A 23,904-nucleotide genomic window follows, 5' to 3' on the forward strand; every position below is an offset into this window, starting at 1 on the left:
CAGTTGGGAACCACTGTACTAGTGCGTGTCCAAGTTTCTGCGAGTTGTACACGTGGCGTACCACCAACGATGTCACTGCAGTGACATCACTCCAACTAAGTGAGCGACAATTAGACAGGCTATAAATAACTAACACTTCAGCCAGTATTTAAACCACTGGGTGCTCATGATATGTCAGTAAAAATACTTAATTGCACAAGAAAACCATGAACTTACATTAGGTCAAAATTGAATCAGGAAGTAATTCTGTGTTCTGTGTTATACCTGGCTGTGAGACAGTTTCCCCTGAGGGCAATAAAGTTAAGGCTGAAACTGAAAGGTGAAAGTCCTGAACACTGTGATGGAAGGTTACAATGAACAGTTTGGGTAGTAATTTTTATTAATTTATTTATTTTCTTCCAAAGGAAGTTGGCTAACTTGGGGGTTTCTTTAAAACCTGTGTAAGTGTCTCCTTGTGTTTCCTGCCCAGTCTGACTTATCTTTAGCGACACTGATTTGTTCCCAGATCTGAGCAATTAACATAGTGAGTACAAGGTTATTATAACCTGTGGGAATCAGGCTCAAAACAATTACTTTTTTTAAAAATCAGAATTATCCTCTCATTAAAACTGACCTTGACGGCTTTCTTGAACTTGATGCAGAAGTCCTGAAAGATGCGGAAGCACTCGTCCAGCTTAAAGGTGTCCTTGTCTTCACAAAAGAAGTCGATGAGAGTGTTCCCCTCTTTGCGCAGATCCAGCCTGCGTCTCTTCAGGTCCTGGAGCGTCCGTGCCGAACTCTGAGACATCAGGCACATACATTTTTTATTGTGGCACTTTTATGGATGCCGTTATCTATAGCACTTGAGTCAGCAGTGCCAGAAATGTACAGTGGCCTGGATCCAACTTTCTGTACCCGAGTTTGTGAGTAGAACGTATTACATAACTGCTGCTGCTGCCTCACCTGCAGAAAGGGCTCCAGCTGCTGCAGTAGCTCCTGGTCTCCTTGAACTTTCTCCTCCAGGGATTTAATACGAACATATAAGGAGGAAAACTCCACCTCTATGTTTTCCACTGAGATTCTACATGAAAACATTACAGCAGAAAGATTCAGATCAGGAAAATGTGCTTAGGTGACGACACACATAATCATCAAATTACTGACTGCAGATTGTCCCCATAACACTGCTGTGCAGGACAATATGAGACAGCATTTTATTGAATGCATTTTCAGACTGTTGTCTGTTAAAGGTGAAGATAGCGCCGCTGTGAGAAATGCCTTCGCAGTGTGGGAGGAGTAATCTTGGCTCTGCGGTGCAGGAGATGCACTGTCTCCACACAGAGGACGACCTTGTGAAGCTGACAGAGCCTGACAGCCACCAGCATCACACTGCGTTCTGAACATGACTCTCAAAGTACTGCACTTAAATTAGATGTCAGCTTAAGTAATGAGGCTGGATGCCGAGGTTGTCAATTCAGCAATAAACCAGAATCACCACCTCGATCTTGTATGCCTCTGCAAACCTGTCAAGTTACAGTTTACATCCATGACTGTTCAGAATCACATGTATCCATGACAGTAGACAATGCTACAAATTTGAATATTAATATAATTATAATTACATAATTGTAAAACATGTATGCTTCACAGATATCATTAACACGGCAACAGGAAATCTTTACAATCAGAACAGTTTAAAGATTAGTGTCACTAATTCAGTTTCTGACCAAATGTCTCCCCTTCTGTTCCTGAGATATGGCGTTGAGTAAAGGCCAGAAAAGTATTTTTTTAAAAACATTATGATGTCACAATAAAGTTGAACTTTGACTTTTGGGATATAAAATGTTGTTACTTTATCGTTATATTCTGTTAGACATTTGTGTGAAATGTTGTCATAATTAGTGCATGAATTTTTTGAGTTATGGCCAAAAACATGCTTTGTGAGGTCACAGTGACCTTTGACCTTTGACCACTAAATTCCAATAAGTTTATTGTTGAGTCCAGGTGGATGTTTGTGCCAAATATAAAAACATTCCCTCCAGGCGTTCTTGAGATATCGTGTTCATGAGAATGATATAATGGATAATCCGAAAATTAAAATGCCTCCAGTCATGGCTGTCACTGGTGCAGAGGCATAATAAAAATGATAAAACCTCAGTCTGGATCATGGTTTTTCCCCATTTTTAGTAATTTACAAACCATGACAGAACTTCAGACTTAAATATATCTATTAAATATATCTATAAGTTTTTCAGAGGCCACTGTGCCTAAACATTAAAGGAATACTTCACCCATAAAACAATCCTTTTTATATAAATTACCTGCTGCATGTTACATTAAATTTGTGAAAAAAAGTAGTTTATGTTTCATGCCTTATCTACCAAACATCATCAAACACTTTGGCATTAGAGTAGCCCAGCTGGGCAGGCGCGTGTGTTTCAACTCTGTTCGTGGATTCCATTGAGCACAGTTTAAACTCATGCACTTGCCCAGGCAAGCTCCTCGTCCTTATGCGAGACTGCTTATGCAGAAGAGTTTTAGTGAAAATGACATGTGATTGAGAAATACTGATAATACCACTGGATAATTAGACTTATACTGCACAAGCTCTGTGAGAGTTTGTCAATGAATGTTAAACGTGGCATTTCATCAAGAATTTTCTCCGTTTTTGGATTCTTCTGTCACTGTAAAGGCAAGAAAAACTACGTTTTCTTCCTGAATTCAAGGTAACACGGGTGAGTAATTGATATATGAATGATCATTTAGTGTGTGAAGTATTCCTTTAAACAGAGGTTTGGAGTTACTGGTGTCATTATAGTGTTGTTAAAGCTTTTGAGTTTCTTTTGAACAATGCAACAAACCACCTGTTTTCAGTGGTGAAGCTCTGGAAAACAAAGTAATGTGGTGGAAAGCAGATTCTTTCCAGCCTGCTTGATACCATCATTCCCAATGTTATAGCCAAGCTACAACAGCACTGACAAATTAAGCTATGTAATGTTTATTCTTGTTGTTATGACAAAGTCTTTGTCTTAAACTGTGAGGAGCAGTTTACCTGGCTGCACTCTGGACATCCTGAAGCTTCTCTGGAAACTTGAGCAGCTTCTCGTCTTTCTTCTTTGCCTCCTGTGTGGAGACACGTGTCACATAATTTACATCTAAATTGTTTTTTGCATGGTGAAGTGTCATCATCGCAGTGTAAAGGAGCACTTGTTACGTAAGCCCTTGGCCAGCCTCTCTTGGCTCTTTTCTGTTTCCTGTCACCATCTGTTGTCCACCTGCCCTCCTGCAGTCTGTTTACTCCAGCTGCCCCGCTGTGAAAGCTTTATATGAAACTAACTCTTTGCAGCTGACATGATGAACAACTCTTTTATTGCATTAAACTGAAATATGTGTCTCACTTTGTTTAGATTTTTACTTCACACATTTTAAAGTTTGTGTGATTTAACCGCAGCTGTGAGGATAGACCACAGATTTTCTCATATGAAATATTAATAGGATGAAATTGGTGTCTAGTTATCTCAGAGATATCTGAGTACGCATTGAGTACATACACTTCTTTACAGGTTGAAACAGGTTTAAATACACACATTAATGGCTTCAAAAACACAAGAGATATGATTATTATTCTCATATAAAAGCAGATACAGTAGAGGTTTGACTTAATGCAACTCAGTGAGTAACCCTGCAACACACAGTGAAGCTTTAACCATTCAGTTTTATGCTGACGTGGTGTCAGAGGAGTGTTGATGTGGTAATTTTCTGACACCCCACTCTGCTGTGTCGTATTGGATTACATAACATACTATAGCCCCTAATGCTAATGTGTGCATCATTTTGTATAACTGAAGCCTTCACTAACCATGGCGACAAAATGCAGCAGATTCATCCCCGGCTTGTTGGCCTTGGTGTCGGCCAATGAGAGGAGGGAGGACAGCTTGAAGCCCACAGCGTTGCCAGCGTAGCCGCCCTGAGAAACACAGAGGGACAAATCACAGAGACATATTAAGATGTTGAAGGGTAAGTGTTGGCATATACTGTATTTTTTATATTGGCAACAGATCCCATGAAAAGACAAAAACAATGAACTGATCCACTAACAAGTGCAGCCTTTATAACTAAAGCCTGGTTTTAATTATTCCTCTGTAGATTCTCTATAGACCTTCATTTATGTCAAGAAATGAATGCCGAATAGGTGAAACACTGTGGGTAAAGATGCACTGCTTTCTTGGCAGGAGTTAAATTACAAAATTTATACCATGCTAAGTATGAAACTAACTTCACCATGGCCGGTCCCAAGCCTAGATTAGAAAAAGGAGCATGCTCTCTATCACAGCTCACAGCTGCCTGACTCTGTGGGACTGGCTCCATGCTGACTGAAGGCTCACTGAAGGCTGAGCATTTTTGTTTCTTAACACTGACCAACTAATGCATGTTTCTTTCATTTAGCATAAAAAAAAATTATTAGAATTAGTATAATTATATAAAACCTCCTGACAGTTTTTATTAGCAGATTTCTATGCGATTACATTTTTTACTGTCCAACTTGGACACAGCTGGTGCATCTGTGTCTCTTCTGCCACCTGTTATGCCCAAACAGAAGCATACCCAATACACGTGGCCCCTTTTATATAAATACTATAACTACATCAATATTATAAAAAATATAGGCTAAATATTAAAAGTCGATATATGACATGAATGTATAAATTAAATATTCCAAACTCAGGAGTTCAAGTGTCCACAGCAACGCTGTTGACTGCAGCAGTGATTTCATTCATTCGTTCATCTTCTAACCGCTTCATCCTCTTGAGGGTCGCGGGGGGGCTGGAGCCTATCCCAGCTGACATCGGGCGAGAGGCAGGGTACACCCTGGACAGGTCGCCAGACTATCACAGGGCTGACACATAGAGACAAACAACCATTCACACTCACATTCACACCTACGGATAATTTAGAGTTATCAATTAATCTAGTCCCCAATCTGCATGTCTTTGGACTGTGGGAGGAAGCCGGAGTGCCCGGAGAGAACCCACACTGACATGGGGAGAACATGCAAACTCCGCACAGAAGGGCTCCCACGCCCGAGATCGAACCGGCAACCCTCTTGCTGTGAGGCGACAGTGCTGCAGCAGTGATTTCTTTCAATTCTATGTTTTCTGAATTCCTTGAGAAGCTTCTCTTCTTGGCCGTATTATGCCTGTCCATGTTGGAGGTCTAGGGGCGAGGCCTCTAAACCGAGAATATATTAAGGCCGGATATTTAAATAATGATTAATGTGGCAGCTGAAAACAATCAACAACTCTGTTTAGGATTTTATCATTCCTACGCTGTGATTGGCAAGATAAGAATGTTTCATGACTAACACATGAACCCTATTGTTAGATGATTTCTACACTTGGATCTGTGCTGGTTTGTATGTTAGATTGATAAATAAGGGCCAGTAACACTGGGCAGACCTTTAGATTGAACCCCCAAAGCACAAGAAAAAGAGGCCAGCTCAAGAACACCTGGTGCAGGGACCTCGAGCTGGCTGACATGAAAACAGCTGGAAAAGAAAGTCCACGACAGAAGACTCTGGTGAACTGTGGTCAACAGCTAAAGGAGCGATAAGTAAGTAATTAAGATAGAAGCGAGAGCAGGCAGCCACCAGCCAAAGAGGAGGCGGGGGAAAAGGGGCTAGCCTGGCTTAGAAATTAGTCAGAGAAATCGTCCTACCAGCCCCTAAACAAAATAAACAAACATGTTATTTAGTAAGTTTTAGAGGTAATGGTGGGCTGTTTTTTAACCCTCTTATCTTTTTTTGCTGTTGTAAAACAATAAACTGTCAATTTTACGCTTCAGTTTTTGTATAAATTAACAAAGAAAATATAATGTGTTAATTTAAGAGCTATAGAAGTGCTGGTAAGCAAAATCTTTTTTTCCCTTTGGACAGAGCCAGGTAAGCTGTTTCTCCCTGGTTTTAGTCTTTACGCTAAGCTAAGCGTCTCTATTACATGCACCATTTACTCCCGTTCGAGCAGGACTGCTGCTGGCCATTTGGGTTCCCTAAGCGTAATCACTGTACGGTGTTTGTAAGTTATTAGAAACTTACTCTGGAGGTTGCTTTGTCACTTTTCAACCTGCCTGCACAAACTACTATCTCCGGTACTGAATGGAGCAGGGGAGAGACAGACATGACACATCACTTTGGTTCAGCTGTGCTTATTTTCCGTGGTTGTAATAAAAATTTTGGCTCATTTTTCACTGTAGCAATCCACAGAGGAGAAAGACAAAAACCATGTGATAATATTTTTTTTATTCATATTTTTTTTCTTTTAACGTAATGATCCTGATGCATAATTAATTTTATTATTTTGAGCAGTTATGTATATCATAATGCCTGTAATGATCTAATGGTACCTACTGTAGTTGTGCTTCATTGTAAATTGAAACAGCTCTTATTGACGTCCTACCCACAGTGCATGATGTGCATGTACATAGAGGTGGCGCTGCATTTCCTTAACCATTGCCCAAGGCCCAGCTGGTTAAGGAAAAACAGAAACAAGATATTTGCAGTGCATTGTTACAGATTTACGTCCTCTGTCGGCCTGAATAGGCTTGGGGTGGAGTGCCACAAAAATCTTAACCAGAATAGTGGCAGCCTAACCCGTTACATGAGACAGACCGAAGAGAGATGTTAATGTATAAAGTAAACATGACTGATGGACTCACAGCGTTCATGATGTTTCCGGCCTGCAGCACCAGATGCAGAATGGCATGAAGCTCCTCGCAGCTCATCAGCTCTATGGCATGAGATCAATAGAAACTCGATTAAGAGAATCCTGCGCAGATCAGAGCAGCACATTACACACTACTTCACTTTCATTTACCACCACCACCACACAGAACGATGATCGGCAGCAATAATGCCAACATTTGCCACACAAAGGTGACAAAATTATTTCTGGATTTTGACCTGCTGCCCTTTCAGCTCTAACAATACGGGTAAAAGTTTTAATTAAAAGGTGTCACAAAAGTTCGACTTAATTTGTCCCATGCGGTGTTTAACTGATGGCTCTGCAATGCAGTGAAAAGGTCACAGTACTGTAGAAGAGGGTTTAAGAAAAATCCAATAAACCACAGAGCGGCAGGACAGTGTGACTCAGCTAAAGTGACACAGGCTGATGGCTGCGTACAAAAAGCACTGTTTAGGATTTTTCTTGGTCAGTTTAAACACCCAGAATATGTTTGGAGATATTTATAAAGAATATAAGTTTCTTTCTAATCTGTATTTGCATCTTATCTCTTGCTTCCTTACACCTTAAATTTTGTCTTCCCTTAGTTCAGCATTACTTTTTGGCTTCTCTTGTTACATTGCCTCTGGGGTATCTTGCTCCTGCTTTGTTCTGTTTGTCAAAGCATATTGTAATCTGTTTTTAAAGGTGCTACACAAATAAATTATTATTATTATCATTACTGTTATGTGTGCTCTGTGTGCTGTTTCACTGCACATGACAAATTAAGCAGAACTTGTCATCTTTAGCCATGTTAGCAGCGTGGATACAGATGGATTGCCATGAAATTTGGTACACACATTCATGTAACAACTCTGGTGAACCCTTAACTTTTCATCCAGTCTCATCATTAGGACAATAGGTCCAATACTGCAAAACAAATGGCATACCTGTCAGCCCCGGCTGTACTGCTTATTGCTAATCATATCAGTAGGGAAGAGCAAGTGCATCAGTATTTGTGTTTGTTCAAACAATGAAATTATCTGTATCGGTATCTGTACTCAGAGTTTAAACCTGAAGTGGGTGTGACTTCAACCAGCAATGGGTGGGACCTAACTAGAAGCTGTTATTTTAAGCCTGAACATTCTATAGGATTGATCACAAGAGTAATAGTTTTCACAGCACAAGTGACACAACAACAACGTGACAGGCTACATTATTGCTGAGTCGTCGAAGTGCTGCTCAAGCGATTGTTAACGTCGTTCCGTCGTCACAGGCTTGTGTGTGTCTGCTACTCACCACACAGCACCACAACTGAATATCATCTATAGTTTGTATTTGACAAAAAAAAAAAAAAAAATTTAATCTTTTGATCAATTCCTGAGCCCCAATTTAAACATCACATTCTGCCGCCCCATTGTATCCATTTGTGCACTGACAATGTGCAAAAAGCTAGCATCAGCTAGCTAAGCTAAAGGAAATAGTACCACAGCTAGAAACAAAAACATATGATTGGCTGAAGCTTCATACGTCATTGGAGTGCTGAAAAAATTGAGGCCAACTCAACTTGAGTGTGTAGCACATCACATTTGTAGCTTCAAGCTTCCATTGAAAATGACTTGTAGGGGCTTAGTGGATAGAGCAGGCGCCCCATACACAAGGCTGTCGCCGCAGTGGCCCGGGTTCGACTCCAGCCTGAGGCCCTTTGCTGCATGTCACTCCCTCTCTCGCTCCCCCTTTCACGCTTAACTGTCCTATCGATTAAAGGCAAAATGGCAAAAAAATATATATATATAAAAAAAAAAAGAAAAGAAAATGACTTGTAGCCTGTTGCTGTGTCGCTTATAGTGTGAACACGACATAAAGGGATTGATCACAGCTAATAAAATGAGGATTTCCCTTCATTGCGTGTACAGACATTGACACATCTAACTGAAATTTAACAAAAACAAGGGCCAATTTTTGCAAACTAAATTTGACAGTTTAAATAATGTATCAGTTACATGTAGAAAAAAAAACAGCTATACAAAGATGACACAGCCTTGTCTTTCCACTCTGTCCCCACAACAGCATATCTCAGGTGACACATTCCTACTTCTTGTTCAGCACCGCTGACAGCTCAAATATCTGGGTCACCTGTCTGAGCACGTGTGTATGTGTGTATGTGTGCATGTGTGCGTGTGTGTGTGTGTGTGTGTGTGTGAAGGCAGCAGAGCCTGTGTGTTATTACCTTTTGTAGCGACGCGGATGACATCGATCTCTCGGCTCATCACAGCACAGGAAGGGAAGAACTCTTCGCGGAGGACAATGGCCTCGATCCGAACCTCGAACCTGTCGGAGATGAAGCAGAGAGCGGTTACACCTGTGATATGAGGGGAATCTTATTCTGCGGGTTGTGATTAGATGGAAAAGAAGTTGACAGATGTCTCATGAAGGCCAAGGTTCTGTGGAAGTCCGAAACATTATTTTTCTGTTAAAGCTGCAGTTGGTAACTTTTACAAAAAATAAGTTTTTGTCATATTTGCAGAAACTGTCACGATATTCACCCAGCACTAAATGAGACAGATAATCATACTTCTCTGCCTACTCTATTCCCTTGTAGCATTTGTAATGGCCTTACTGCATGTGAACAAAAACAACCAACCAGTCAGTCATGTCAGTTACAGCTCATGAACTGTGGTCAAACTGTCAAACTAGGCAGCACAGATCAAATATCAATCAAGATTCTGTTACTGCATTGCCTATTTCTCACCTCAAATGTTTTCAGAAACATATTTTAGTGTACTGTTTAGCTGTAAAATGAGAAAGTTTGGGACCCTTCCACCATGTTGGATACACTTAAAAAGTATGAAGCACCGTCGTACAACCAGACCAAACTTTATCTAATACCCTCTTATCCCTCTAATCTTATCTCCACTAGAGTGAGTACTACTGCGCGTTAATGTGTTCAGTGTGGTTGCAGAAAAATGACAAGAAAGAAATCCAAAAAATGTTTTTTCTTTTAGCAACTGTAAAATATATGAGACACTTAAATCTTTGCAGGTCATTCTAACACTTTGGGAAGAGACTTTAGATGTCCATCTTAACCAAGTCTGGTGCAATACAGTTTAAACTGTCAATGTGCACTGCTGCAGAAAAATAAACACACACAAATATAACACTTTTATATAAACACATGAGTTAGAGGTACAAGTTCGTTGGAAAGTCCCCACAAAATGCAAATCCATCCTCACAAAATGACACGATGCAAACCCTTTCTTCTTTCACTGACTGTCAAACAACGTCACATTTCCCTTTGACTGAAACGACTCTGTGTACACACCATTGAAATCAACTTACCGAGGCACCTGGATTAAGAGGTACATAAAGGAATCGACTAGCGTCAGCTTGTCTGGGTCTCCTTTAAATGACTGAAGTTTCTTGATCTGTTGGGTGAAAACAGAGAGAGAGGAAGCTCAGCAGGCTCGATTATTTCCCATCTACATTCACTGTCTTTTATCATCATATTTGGTCTTTGATTCAAAAACTTTATACTAAAAGCCATTTCTTAAACACACACAGACCTCCTCTACGTCAGGCAGGAGCTTCAGCAGGTCTTTGAGGATCTCTGCTCCATAAATCTTTCCCTCTCCTCGCCGTATGTCTTCAACAATGGAGCGGTTCGACCTGAAACAGACAATTCATTTCAGTATACCTCCATGATAAATAGCACAGGTGCTCTCTCTTTTATAGCTACCTCCCCTGTGTTTACAAAGGCACCACATCCAACTGTCACTCACAGAGTCAGATGTCCCTTTCAGGAACAATAAAAAAAACTGCCAATGACAATATTCAGCTTCACATGTGAGCATTTCATTGTTCCTTCCTTAACACGACCATGACTTCATTTATCTATGACACACCCAAGTCTGTAGTGCTGCAGCACAATCCCCAATTACATCACTGCTATAAAAGAAGACTGTTAGAAAAACCTTCATGGACAATATCCAGTAAGCTGACACCTTATAATATGATGCAACCCGGTACAGTTGCCCTGTAATAAATATCACCTTTATGAGGCTTATAATACTCAGACTCATGATCACATATAGGGCTGCAAACTGTTCATAATGAAAAGTCTTTTGTCACTATATAAGAGTTTCACGCTGTGTTATTTTTGAGCCTGAATTTATGGATTGCTGCAGGATTAATGTGACACTTTGAAATTACTTGTAATGAGAGGATAGAGGACGAGATATTAAAGGGGAATCATGCCCATTTACAACATTTGTACATGCTGTATGGTGGAAGATTGTCCAAATATATTAAGGGACATGAAGAACTCTCTCCCAAATCCAAAAAATAGAATTACTGTGTCATGGTTGTCTGCCTCCAGCAATAGTCAAGTTGCTGTTGCAGTTTACTTCTGTGACTTTTCAGTCTCATATGTAGTCACAAGTCATGACAGTTGACAAGTCTTCATTTATGGATGTTGCTGCAAAGAAGCTACACATTTTAAAATGTGGATGCTTCCCCGCAACACAGAAGATCTATACAAGCAGATCAGTTTTAAGATGGACACCCAAGATTAGTGACCAAATGTCTCCCCTTCTGTTCCTGAGTTATGAGGCTGAGTAATGGCCAGAAAAGTGTTTTTACAGAACATCATGATCATCATTTGGATATAAAATTCAATTCAATTCAATTTTATTTATAAAGCCCAATATCACAAATCACAATTTGCCTCACAGGGCTTTACAGCATACGACATCCCTCTGTCCTTTGGACCCTCAGGGCGGATAAGGAAAAACTCCCCAACAAAACCCTTTAACGTTTCATCATTTTATCCTATTAGACATTTGTGTGGAATTTGATCATACATAGTGTAGCAGTTCTTGAATTGTGGCCAAAAACGTGTTTTGTGAGGTCACAGTGACCTTTGAGCACCAAAATCTAATCACGTCATTATTGAGTCAAAGTGAAGGTGGAAAAGTCTTAACTTAGAAAAATCATGGAGCAAGGAAGTAGAGAATTTTAACAAAGAAGGTGTTCTTGAGATATCGTGCTCACAAGGATGGGATGGAGGATGGACACCCCAAAAACAGAATGCCCCTGACCATGGCTGTCTCCGTCATGGAGTGGGCGACTGCAACTCGTGTTAACTAACAGCTAACTGAGGCTAAAGATTTCACTTTGTAGAAACTTGTTTTTATTGTTATTATTTTCGCTATCTGTAATTGTTGTCTTTTAAAAAGTATATAATCTTTTTTTTTTGGGGGGGGGGGGCTTTTTGCCTTCAGTGACAGGACAGTTTGAAGTGTGAAGGGGTGATAGAGAGGGAAGGTCTAGCCTAGCCTCGCGTCACCAGGCCTGGTTTCTATTCACTCTGAATTTTGTCTAGATTCTGGTTCCGGTCTAGAGAGCGGATGCCGAATTCACCAAATTCACCAGAGTAAAAGTGTTCACCAAAGTAAAACTTTAAATTCTGGCGCACCATCGATTTGGGGTGATGAGGGGTGTAAGAAAATCGATTAACTTAATGGCTTGGGGCTTTTCTTGTAAATTATATTCTTTAAATTAAAGTTTCACCGCATTTTTATTAGCTTGGTGCTTTTATTTTGATGGAAAGGCGCATCCATCGAATTCCGGGTCCTGTCTCACTCGCCCTGGTTCCGGTTCCTTACCAAAATGGCCACTAACGGCCCCAGACTAGGTCTAGCCTGGAAATCCAGACCCAAATCTAGCTAATTCAAATTGTGCTCTCGCGAGAACTCTGGATTTCCAGGGTAGCAAAGGGCTACAGGCTGGAATCAAACCCACGTCCACTGTGACAAGGACACTGCCTTTGTACATGGGGTGCCCGCTCTACCCACTGAGCTACTGGGCACCCCTCAAAGAGTATATTAAGTATACTTTCACACTCAAAACAAACTTTCTGAGTTCATTACTACAATTTTGGATTCTGGGTCCATATGACATGCACTCACAAATATGGCATGGTGTTGTCTCCATAGCAACAGCAGCTATTGTAGCATTTAGAGCCATTCAACATAGCAAGTGGACAAAAAAATGACAATTACTACTGCAGGTCACAACATAAACCTATAGTGTCATTAAATAATCCAGGAGACACTTTTGTTTCTGTGTTGACGAACATTAGTAATATTGTTAACTCATATCGCAGCGGTGATGTGATTTGTGATATTGGGCTTTATAAATAAAATTGAATTGAATTGAATTGTTAAAAAGATAAAACCATAATGGGAGTTGTCTGTACAGAGGTCAAAAGAAACTAATCAGTAACCAGCAGCTTCTCCCACTTTGCAAATCTATTTCTGTATATTGTTTTTACTTTTAGTTTTCTGCTACTATAAAGAAGATCATGCTATATTTGAACCTAAATGAGTTCTGCACTTTGACATGATATTGTGAAAGCTGACTTTCACTTTCAGCTGACATGTATGAGAGGACGGAGGATAGACACACACACAAACATAAACACTATCTGAGATGAGCTCACTGCTCACACACATAGCTCAGTATGTCCTCCAGTCAAATGTCATTAAAATACAGTGGGGAGCCATGCAAATACACCATCATGCAAAAAGACACCTAACACACTTTTTTTAAACTCTGCTCGAGACGACTTGCATTACACAATGCTCCAATGAGTCCAGTTGAACACGTCTCCGGATTTCCTGAACCAATTCATTATAAAACAATAGAGAGAGCTAAGAAAGCCTATTAGAAGAAGTGACACAGATTTTGACCCTAATCTCTCTGTTATTAAGCTTTTCAATGGATTTTCCCTCAGTCAGGAACTAAAACACAAACTGAAACTGAGAGTGTTTTTAAGACACATTCAGTGTGTGAACAGCTGTAATCAAATGTGGAACATGAAGTAGGGTAACAAAAACGATCTGTCTTATTCCCTTTCTCCTGAGTCTCAGATAACATTGGGATCAATAAAAAAGTAAGACCTTAGACCTTCTGTACTTCTTGTTCTTCGCTGTTGTGGCCTCATAATCTGGATTTAAAGATCGTAACATCTCCAAAACTGTTTAACAACCACAGTGAGCTTCATTACATTCTCCCATAGAACTATAATGAGTATAATCTGCAAACAGGTGACAAACTAAAAAATAAAAGCTGGAGAAATTTATATTAATTCAATGTTTTCTTTTATTTATTTAGGCCTATTGTTCGTGTAACATTATTCTCTGTCTTTATCTTGTTCTTTTCCTCTTTTGCATTCTGTCTATATTTATTTACAGTCATCATTATCATTAGAATATTTATTGTGTTTTTTCATTTTCTCATTCCTGCTTCCTCCTGAACTCCTGTTCCCTGGGTGGAGTTCCCTGTGTCTTTGGTGATTTACAATTTTGTTTTGCGTTATCTAAATATACAACTGATGACTGAAGAAATACATAGAGGTGTCTGAACCCATTGTTTTCTATGCAAGGCCACACACAAGCAGTGTGACAGTGACAACACATGAAGGTACTCAAACTCCTCCAGCTCCATATTCTTCATTTATGTTTAAAACCCATCTATAATCACATCATTCTGATTGTCCATGCTGTAATTTTACTGTTGCTCTATTCTGTAGACACAGTATCTATTGTACGTCTGTCCATCCAGGAAGAAGCATTTAGAGTTTAAGGGTTTTTTTGGGGGAGGGTTGGCCAGATTACAATATGTGAAATACCTGGGGACCAGCTGCTTCTCACATCAAATGAGTTATCGAAAACAAACTCACAGACAAACGAGACAAACAACACTGTTTTATCTGTTTCATCAAGCGGCAGCCCTCACTCTCGACTTTACGCCTCTTTGCTGTGGCCATGTCTGCTACCTGTGAAGCATCTACTTGGTGCGTGTCTGCAAACTGTATGACAGTCCTGCCATTGTAAGGTGAACGGAAAAAATGCAAAGTGGTCATTCATTTTCCATAAGCATTTGTCTTGTAAGGAGATGCTGGAGCCTATCCCAGCTGACACTGGGTGAGAGGCAGGGTACACCCTGGACAGGTCGCCAGACTATCAAAGGGCTGACACATAGAGACAGACAACCATTCGCGCTCACATTCACACCTATGGGCAATTTAGAGTCACCAGTTAACCTGCATGTCTTTGGACTGTGGGAGGAAGCACCAATTTACTCAATATTGTGCGGGGGGCCACATGTATTATATCTTGAAAATCAAGCTGCGAGCCTTGTAAAATCTGTCCGCTGGCCACGACTGGCCCCCGTGCCAGACTTTGGACATGCCTGGTCCAAGGACAGAGGGTGTCGTGTGCTGTGCAGAATCAAAAGCCCAGTGAGGCAAATTTGAGATTTGTCATATTGGGCTATAGAAATAAAACTGATTTGACTTGACTTCAGTGGGAAAAAGAACAGATATGACAAGTGAATAATGTTTCCTTACTTTTATAATGACATTAAAGTGCTCAGACCTTCACCAGGTAAAAATTCATTCATGAATAAAGTGAGGACAAGCGATTGACAGAGTGTGCTGGATGTTTTGGCTCTTTCCCATTCTGAGTTTATGATCCAGTGCTGCTCCCCGTCATCGACAGGGATCAACTCTCCTTAAAAGCAAAAATAATCATATCTACTCCTTTGATCAGCACAACCAGCAGCAACTGTTCCTTGACTACTTTTTTCTGTCTGTGTGCTGTGGTCATCAGCTGACTCACAGGAAATGACACAATGCCTCTCTGGGAAGCACTCTTCACCATCGTCATTAAAGCACCAAATAAGGAATAGCAGCTCTTATTAGACTCCAGAGACCTGGAGAATCTATAACAAGGAGCATCAAAGCTTGTCTGGAGGCTGATTAAGAGATGTTATACTGTTTTTTTACTTTATTTTTCACCCATTTATACATACTCCACTGAGCCTTATGAAAGCAGCTCTGTACTCATGTAGTGAAGCAGGCAGAAGACTTACTTCTTGAACTGCTTCAGGAAAATGCCCACATTCATCCCCCTCTTGGAGTCCAGGATGCTGATCTGAAAAAAAAGAAAAGAAAGAAGTGACACTGAATGAATATGAATGAATGAATGTGCTGTAGTTGTGGTTTAATACACAAGGAAACACATGTGTACCCACCCCCCTCCCTTCTCGTAACTACTCCTGCTTGTTGTTGCAGAACAACCCCCCACCACCACCCACAGTCACCCTATGGGACACTGAAATTCCACCGGGCCACACGTGGTTCACGCCCCCTTCATTAACAAAGGTTTGTACTCCCTTCCTTCAACAGGTGCCTGTACAGTGTGTACCTTTATAAAAAGGCTCCCTCACAAGACCTAATTAGAGCTTTGAAAGAGCAATTAGACACTTCTGGACAACGAGTACAGGTGAAGGAAGGGAGACAAGGAAAGGAACCGTTTAAATTAAAGTTTCTTTATCATACCTAAAAACATACCGTATGTAATAAAGTGCTGGGCAATATATGAATATTATATCATGGTATAAGACTAGATATCAGCTTAGTTCCTGGATATTGTACTAATCTAAATGTTTTCTTTTCCTGATTTTAAAGCTGTATTACAGTAAAGTGATGTCACTTACCAGACTGTTCTCGCCAATCTATTATTTGCCTTTACCTGCATAGTCATTATATAAACTTGCCATTCTCATCTCATTACACTCTGTGTCCATCTTTAGACTGACAATGCTTCCACTCTGACCACTTTTCGTGGGGAAATGGGATTCGATTTTCCTTAACCAGTCATGCGAGACCAATGTATTAAATATATTAACCTTTTAAATCTAACATCATTTTAAGTCCACACTGATGCGTAGCTACGCTATTTCTTCTGACAGGGTTTTAAGAGTGGAGAGGAGCAAAGTAAAAACAAACTACAATGTCAGACGATATTGAGAAGACATCTTTGCTGTCTGTAACACTCTGCATTGTTGCTAGTCCTTATCACTGGTTTCCTCGCACTGCTTGACAACAGCCTGACAATGACGTTAATCCCGCATGTAGTGCTGATTGGCTAATGTAGGCTCCCACGACGCTCATTAGTTTTTTATTTCAACTGAGAAACCGCTGTTTGATGTTACAGTGCCAGATGAACCATGTGGGAGAGTGAGTAGATTCAAAGGTCTGGACCCCAGGCAATATATCCACACTACTGATGATAATTTATCAGAAATCTGTATTGTGTAATTGTGTGACCATTTTGTTAAAGCACCAATAGTCAACCCTTCAATATCGCTGCAATATTCACATAACACTGTGACCTTTGATTTTCTCAATATCACCCAGTCCAAGCTGAAATGATTAGCGGACTGACAAAAAAATAAAATAAATCTGAAACAATATTGATAAATGATTAATTGTTTCAGTCATATTTTTTTATTTTTTAAAAAAAGGCAAATATTTTCTGGCTCAAACCCTTCAGTTTGCAGATTTGTGTTCAATATCATTAGAAGTTGAATATCTTTGGGTTTTGGACTGCTGGTCTTTGAGGACATCAACTTGGGCTCTGAGAATTTGTGATGAGCATTTGTCCCATTTCAAAGACTCGAGAAATACATAATCAACTGAAAGTGAAAACTGTTTGCAGCTGTCATATAATGAACACATGCCTTGATCTCCTGTTATTAAGATGATAATGTGAAGTTTGGGACACTACATTTCATATACAATATATAATACACCCAGAGTAGCAACTCGAGATACAATGTGCTTCTGTGTCTACACAATGACGGAATTATCTCAAACTCAAAGCTTTGCAAAGCCCTCTTTAAAAAGCACTCTTCACCACCATTATCAAAACACTAACAACAATGATGTATGGTTTGGGACAATATATTCAATACATGATATAACACACAAAGAGCAGCAACTAGAGATGCATTATTCTTCTTTGTGCACAAATGGTAGCTAAAAACTCCCAAAGGAGAATTTAGTAACAACTTTTCCCTGCAAACTGCTCACTTTGAGGTTCACCCAGCTGCAGTCAGTTCATTGTAAGGACACAGAGGCGAGTAAGTCTGTGACATGAGTCTCCCTACGCCTCACGCAGGGATCGCTTTACAGTTCACATGCTACTTTCCAGGAGTCCATAATGACGCAAGCATGTTTTTGTTCTGTTTATGAACACAAATAATTTCTTAGGCTCAAAGAAAAGCTGTAACTGAGCGCTGTTACCTAATGCGTCCCTGCAGGGATATCTTAATACAGTGGGAGCAGGGTAGAGTTATGTGCTGTAGCATTGTATGGTTATGAAGCTGGGACTTTCTTACGCTGTCAGTGGTGTGTTCAGGACCTGAGGTAACCAGCATGTCTTGCACATGTTTGCAGAAACAATGGAAGTGGATGGAAGAGTTTGTAGGCATCAGGACTCCATGTTTCCACTAACGTAGCTTTGTCATTTGCTGAATTTGAATCAGTTGGTAGACCTTCATAAGAGAAGACGCAGGCTTGAATCCTAACTGTGACAGACAGTGTGCAAGATTTCTGGTTTCTTCTGAGTTTAAAAGAAGAAGAAACATGCAAGAAAAAAATATAAACCCCTAAATCTGTAAAACGCTTTCCTCAGCTTCAGCTCGTAAAAAAAGCTGCAAACAACACACTAAGAGCACTTTTGAACCTCATCATAATCTTCTCTAATAATCTTGTTGGTCTAAAGTAAATCCAGGGAATTATTTCCCAGACGTGGGCCACTTTAATTTTATTAGGATTGTTGTGTAATCACTGTGTCAGCACTCTAACCTCCACCATCACCTGTCATCTCTGTTAACTGTCAAGAGAAAGGTCCCAGTGTTGCTGCTGTCAGTATTTCAACCACTCACCTCATCCTTGCTGCTCTCCTTGAAGGAGCGGGACCTGGAGATGCGAGCAGAGGTTCCAGCAGCTGGCGTGGCCCCACGTACGCCTGTCAGCGCCTCCTCCTGCTGCCCGAACAGCTCCTCCACAGAGCGAACATCGATCTGGTACTGCTGCTGCCGCACCGCCAGCGTCCAGATGTTGGGCTTCCCGCGTACCTTCTCCTCCGGTATTGGCTTCCAGAAGAAGCTGCGGACACGGCGCTTCTTCCTCGCGTTGTGGTTGGAGGATGTTGTCACCAAGGGGGGAGGTGGCGGGGGTGCCCCCGGAGGTGGGGGTGGCAGAGGCGGAGGTGGGGGAGCTTCATGCTTAGAGATATCAGGGGCGTCACTGAGGGAAGGTTGAGTGGTGTGACTGTGTCCAGACATAGAGGATGGGTCAGAGGTGGTGATGGAGGAAGTGGTGCAGCTGCTTCCCTCGCTGCTGCAGCTCTCCGGCTCATTGGTTGTAGATGGACAACTCATAACAAGCATCACAGGGATAAGCAGTCAGCATATGAGCTCTATGCTAAGAGAGTACACAGACTGAATATATCTGATCAGGAGTTCCTCCTTATTTAAAGTATCTCCAAAGGATTTTTTTTTAGGTGCAACAATTCTGAAGGAGATCAAAATGCTGCAGCGTGCATCCCCTCACTGCTGGAAGAAGGTAAGTGTCCCTTCATCTGGTCACAATGAAGGGAGCACGTCCTTTGATTCTGTCCATCTCCATCACTCAGCTGGTCATCCATCGTGCCGCGCAGAGCCTTTGAAGGTTACCTCCCAACGGGAGAGGGCGGGAGGCGGCAATGGCCATGGAGCTACGAGAGCAACAAAAACAACACAGGGCAGGATTATACAGGAGGCAGTCATGCGTGTTGTCAGGGACGATCTGAAATTAGGGGAAATTAAGGGGTGCGACAGATCAAAAGAGAAGGGGTACCCAGTCAAAGGGGCTCACAATGAGGGAAATGGCAAATCCGATTCTGAAGCACTTTGAAGTCGGGCTGCGGGGTGTGTAATGGTCAGAGACGTTACACCACAGCTTAGCTTCTGTTACACAGTTTGGTATCATTTTCATTCTTAAGAAGTTCTCATGAAGCGGGCCACTAGGAAAGATAAGTTACTGAAGGCTTAAACAAATTGTCTCATTTAATAATGTCATGTGTTATGCAGAAGTTCTCTACTGCTCAGGTGGACACATCAGTGGATTTAGCAGATAAATAACATTGATTTAGATAAATTCTCAATAAAATTGCTCTGTTCAATAATTGCTGGCTGTTGACTCTTCAGTGTTAATTAAATTAATTCAGTTTATTTTATTCCTAGCAGAGGCAGTGTAAGCAAGTGAAACAACAATTACTAAAACCCAACAGAGCAGATGTCAGAGGAACAGATAGGTGTGGCCAATCAGCATCCAGCACTGACTGTAGTTTTATGGAAAACAACCTGCAGCCTCTCATGTATTCAGATCAGCATCATCTGTTGCCATAGGGAAGAGCCTGTAGCGTAGCAACCCCATTAATAATACAACACAGTGCTCTAATAATAAAAAAAAAAAAAAAAAAGTCAAGATTGGGCAACTTCTGTCAGACTGCTTTGCAAGGTCACCCTGGAAGACAGCGTAACAGCAGATCCAACGAGGCAACTAAGACATTTATGTCGTGATTCCAGGCCCACAAAGAGAAATCTGTGAACTGCTCTCTGCCTGGGAGGACATCACATTCACTCAAATACACAACTTCTAAAGGAAGAGCCTCTGCCTTCATCATCACCTCACCATCCTACCATGCTTCATCCTCCCCTCAGGCTGCAGATACAGACAACTACTCTGCAAGAAATCTCGCTTTGAGTTTGGTGCTCTCAGCCATCACTGCTTTAAATAAGCTGGGATCACCCTGATAGACTTGTGTTTTTGTAATGTGCTTTATCTGTTTATATCCTGTGTGTCACCTGTTGTGGGTGTTTGATTGTGCGGGCTGTGAAGCAAATCTCCTCCACGGAGGACAATAAAGAATGAATCTGAATCTGAGTCTTCAGTTGTGTTATAACACCTGCAAAACTAATCTGACAGCTCACTGTGAGGGGGGACACAGGCAGAGAAGACTGAGCCAGCAGAAGCCTCATGCAATGATAGCATACAACCATAATACCACAATACATCATATAGAGCTGCAGCAATTACTCGATTATCAATTAGTTGATTAATAGAAAAATTGCCAACTATTTGGGTTTTATTTTTTGAGCAAAATTACCGAATTTTCCTCAATCCCAGCCTCTCATTTGTGAGGATTAGACGCTCTTCTTTGCCTTATGTGACAGTATATTAGGTATCTTCAGATTTATGAGGCCTGTTTGGAGAAAATAAGAAATTTGTTAACATTTGGCTTCTGGCAATTGCGTTGAGCATCTTTTACTTCCACTTTTTCTAACATTTTATAGACCACATGATTAATCAGCAATGAAAACAGTTACAGCAATTGTTTATTACAATCCTAAAATTATAGTCTATCATAATCTTACAAAAACTAAAATTGGCATCAAAATTAAACTGAAATCACGCATTAAATACATTTAAAAACTAGCACAAATCCACCCTACACCTTAACGTGATATTGAGTTATGCTCCCTGGTTATATATTACACAAACAGTATATTAATATAAAGCACCTTGACCAGTAAAAGAGCACGACCTATCAGTTTATTTATTGTTGAGACACAAAGCTCTGTAGAGCTAAAACCACTTCACATATCTAGCGATTTTACTAATCGAACTCTTAAACACTTTTAGAAGATTAAAGGTCCAGTGTGTACATTTTAGTGCCATCTAGTGGAAAAGTTACAAATTGCAACCAAATGAAACTTCTTTGTGTTTCAAGCCTGTCAAGGAGAACTACAGCAGCTGATGCCAAACAACGAGCGGCCCTATCTAGAGCCAGTGTTTGGTTTGTCTGTTCTGGGCTACTGTAGAAACAACATGAACTTCGTGGAAGAAAACCTTCTTCATATGTAGATATAAACGGCTCAATCCAAAGTTACAAAACAACAATTCTTTCTGGTGATTTTACACTTAAGAAAACATTTCTGCCAATATATCCCGTAAGTCCTACACACTGGATCTTTAAATCTCTAAAAATTAGAGTCACTGAACAATCTTTTTTTCTCACTACTTCAGTTTGAAATAACGTTCATTCAAAAACACCAGAGCATGATGTATTTAACAAGTAACTCGTTTTTGATAATATAGTAAATGAGAATGGGAAAACCCAACCAGCCTCCAGTGTTACAGGCAAGGAGGAAAGGAAGTACTTCCCTCCTCTATCTCTCTTTGTCAAATCTACGGTTGCACTGTAGCTCTCAGCTGGAGGGAAACTGGTTCAGTTTCAGGACAACACATCACTCACTGCCACAGCTGACATGGCTACAGTGATCTGATACTCTTCTTGGCCTGAACAAAGAAATGAAAAGTGCTTCTGACAAAAAAAAGGAGATACATCAGAGGCATGATGATGATGATGATACTTTGCCCTGAAACCAAATTCTTTCCCTTAAAGTGCTGAAGGCAAACAAACAGCTTCAAGATCAGAAATAATACATCCTTGGTATCAAACATTATACCAGTGGCCACATCCTGCTCATGTATTGAATCAACTCTCAGCCTCTTACGCAACTAGTAACATCTTAGTGGTAACCTCCCATTAGTTAGCAGCCTTTTCCACCTGATACCCAGGGATTATGACTAATTAATAAAGCACACGTCACCAATGGCCTCATGTTGCCAACATCAGCCTGCATGCTCAGCTATCCCGTCCTTAGAGCTGGACCACACTGTCACTCATGTTTAATTCATAAGACTGTGAGAACATCTGACCTCACACTGAGTCATCTCCTTCTGTGGCGTTAAAACGTGGATGCACAAACAGACGGAGAAAACTCCGGAGCAAAATGAGTTAAACTGTTTGCTTCTTCTTTTAGCTTCTATCTCTCTTTATCCTTTCAAAGGAAATATATGCACATCCAACTCTCTCAGATGCAGGTGTGCTATAAAGTAAAAGTCTTGAGAAAAGAACATCCTGCACGCTGCTTTTGCTCAGCATCACAATTTACTAATAATACTAACATAACTAGCCATTTTTTACTGTCAGAAAGACCAAAGCTCTCCCTTACAGGCTTCAAGGTAAGCTAAGCCAACTGTCTCCTATAGCTTCATATTTGATATCTGGAAGCTAAATATGAAGCTACAACCAGTGACGTTGAACAATCTTAGCATCAAGACTGGGAATGGGGAAACTAGTAGGCTAACCTGGCTCTGTTAAACAGTACCAGCACCTCTAAAGCTCTTTAAAATCAACACATATTTTGCTTTGATTAATACAAAAAACTAAAGCATAATCATAATTTGTTGGTAGGTGGTTTATTTCTTAACCAGGCTAACTGTTTTTCCCAGCTTGCAGTCTTTCTGCTAAGCTAACCGTATCCCAGCTGTAGATTCATATTCAAACGAAATGTTGGACATTATGGGAAGTGGGTTTTCTTTGCAGAGAGTTGGACAAAAATATTGATACCACTCTCATATCTGACACTGAAAATACACCAAGCGGCAATAATTGCATTCTTCTGCAGCTGGGAGGCGTGCTCATGTGTGTCAGACAGGAAGAAATTCTTTCTAACATAGGGTCAACATGTCACAGGAGTCACAGCACTCTGTTACTGATTGGCTGCAAGTATTCTCTTGTCAAAATTCACCATTAAAAGTTAAACCAGGGGTGTCAAAGTCATTTTAATTCATGGGCCACATACAGCCTAATTTGATGTCAAGTGGTCCAGACCAGTAATACCACTGCATTATTACCTATAGTGGCAACACCTCCAAATTTTTCCCTCGCTTTTACTGTTAAAGAATACAATACTTTCTGAAAACGATCATTCATTTACAAAACAGATAATAAACAGATGTCTTTGAAAAATAAGTGCCTTTTCAACAATATCAGTTTTTCCATATTCAGTCTGTCTACTATTCACTGGCACTACATGTTCATTTTCCATACACTTCCACTCCTGTGTAGTAATCCTGGTATCACCACACCAAACTAAAGAGGAAGCTATTGAGGAAGCAGGTTAAGTCATCCCCTGCTTTACAAACCATTTACAAATCAAAAGTTTTGCAGTGTCTTAGCAATAGGGTTCCACCAATATTGATTTAAAATAGAAGTCTGATACAGATTCCTCAGCACCGTCACTCTCCAAAGATTATGCCGGGACGCGGAACCATATACAGTAGGCAGATCAGCGCAACTCCACGGAATGAAAACAAAGTTACACAAGCGTCTCCGAGTGATGAAGTATGGATGAAGACTTATTCCCCCCCAAAAAACAGATAAAGTCAGCCGTGTGGGATCATTTT

The 23,904-nt window shown here is 40.6% G+C and overlaps 1 protein-coding gene across 1 annotated transcript in view; it reads right to left on the reverse strand.

Moving 5' to 3' along the window:
• Positions 1-23,904, reverse strand: part of fhdc1 (FH2 domain containing 1) — a 50,806-nt gene that overhangs the window by 8,420 nt on the left and 18,482 nt on the right. The window contains exons 2-11 of the mRNA XM_033623297.2: positions 18,489-19,321; positions 15,627-15,688; positions 10,256-10,358; positions 10,032-10,117; positions 8,923-9,023; positions 6,691-6,761; positions 3,839-3,946; positions 3,032-3,102; positions 943-1,060; positions 614-778 (exon numbers count right to left, since the gene is read on the reverse strand). Coding sequence (XP_033479188.2) covers positions 614-778; positions 943-1,060; positions 3,032-3,102; positions 3,839-3,946; positions 6,691-6,761; positions 8,923-9,023; positions 10,032-10,117; positions 10,256-10,358; positions 15,627-15,688; positions 18,489-18,995 — 1,392 coding nt within the window. The 5' untranslated portion in view covers positions 18,996-19,321. The remainder of the gene's footprint in view (positions 1-613; positions 779-942; positions 1,061-3,031; positions 3,103-3,838; positions 3,947-6,690; positions 6,762-8,922; positions 9,024-10,031; positions 10,118-10,255; positions 10,359-15,626; positions 15,689-18,488; positions 19,322-23,904) is intronic.

This window comes from Epinephelus lanceolatus, chromosome 3 (genome assembly GCF_041903045.1).
Source record: "Epinephelus lanceolatus isolate andai-2023 chromosome 3, ASM4190304v1, whole genome shotgun sequence".
NCBI classification, from domain to species: Eukaryota; Metazoa; Chordata; class Actinopteri; order Perciformes; family Serranidae; genus Epinephelus; species Epinephelus lanceolatus.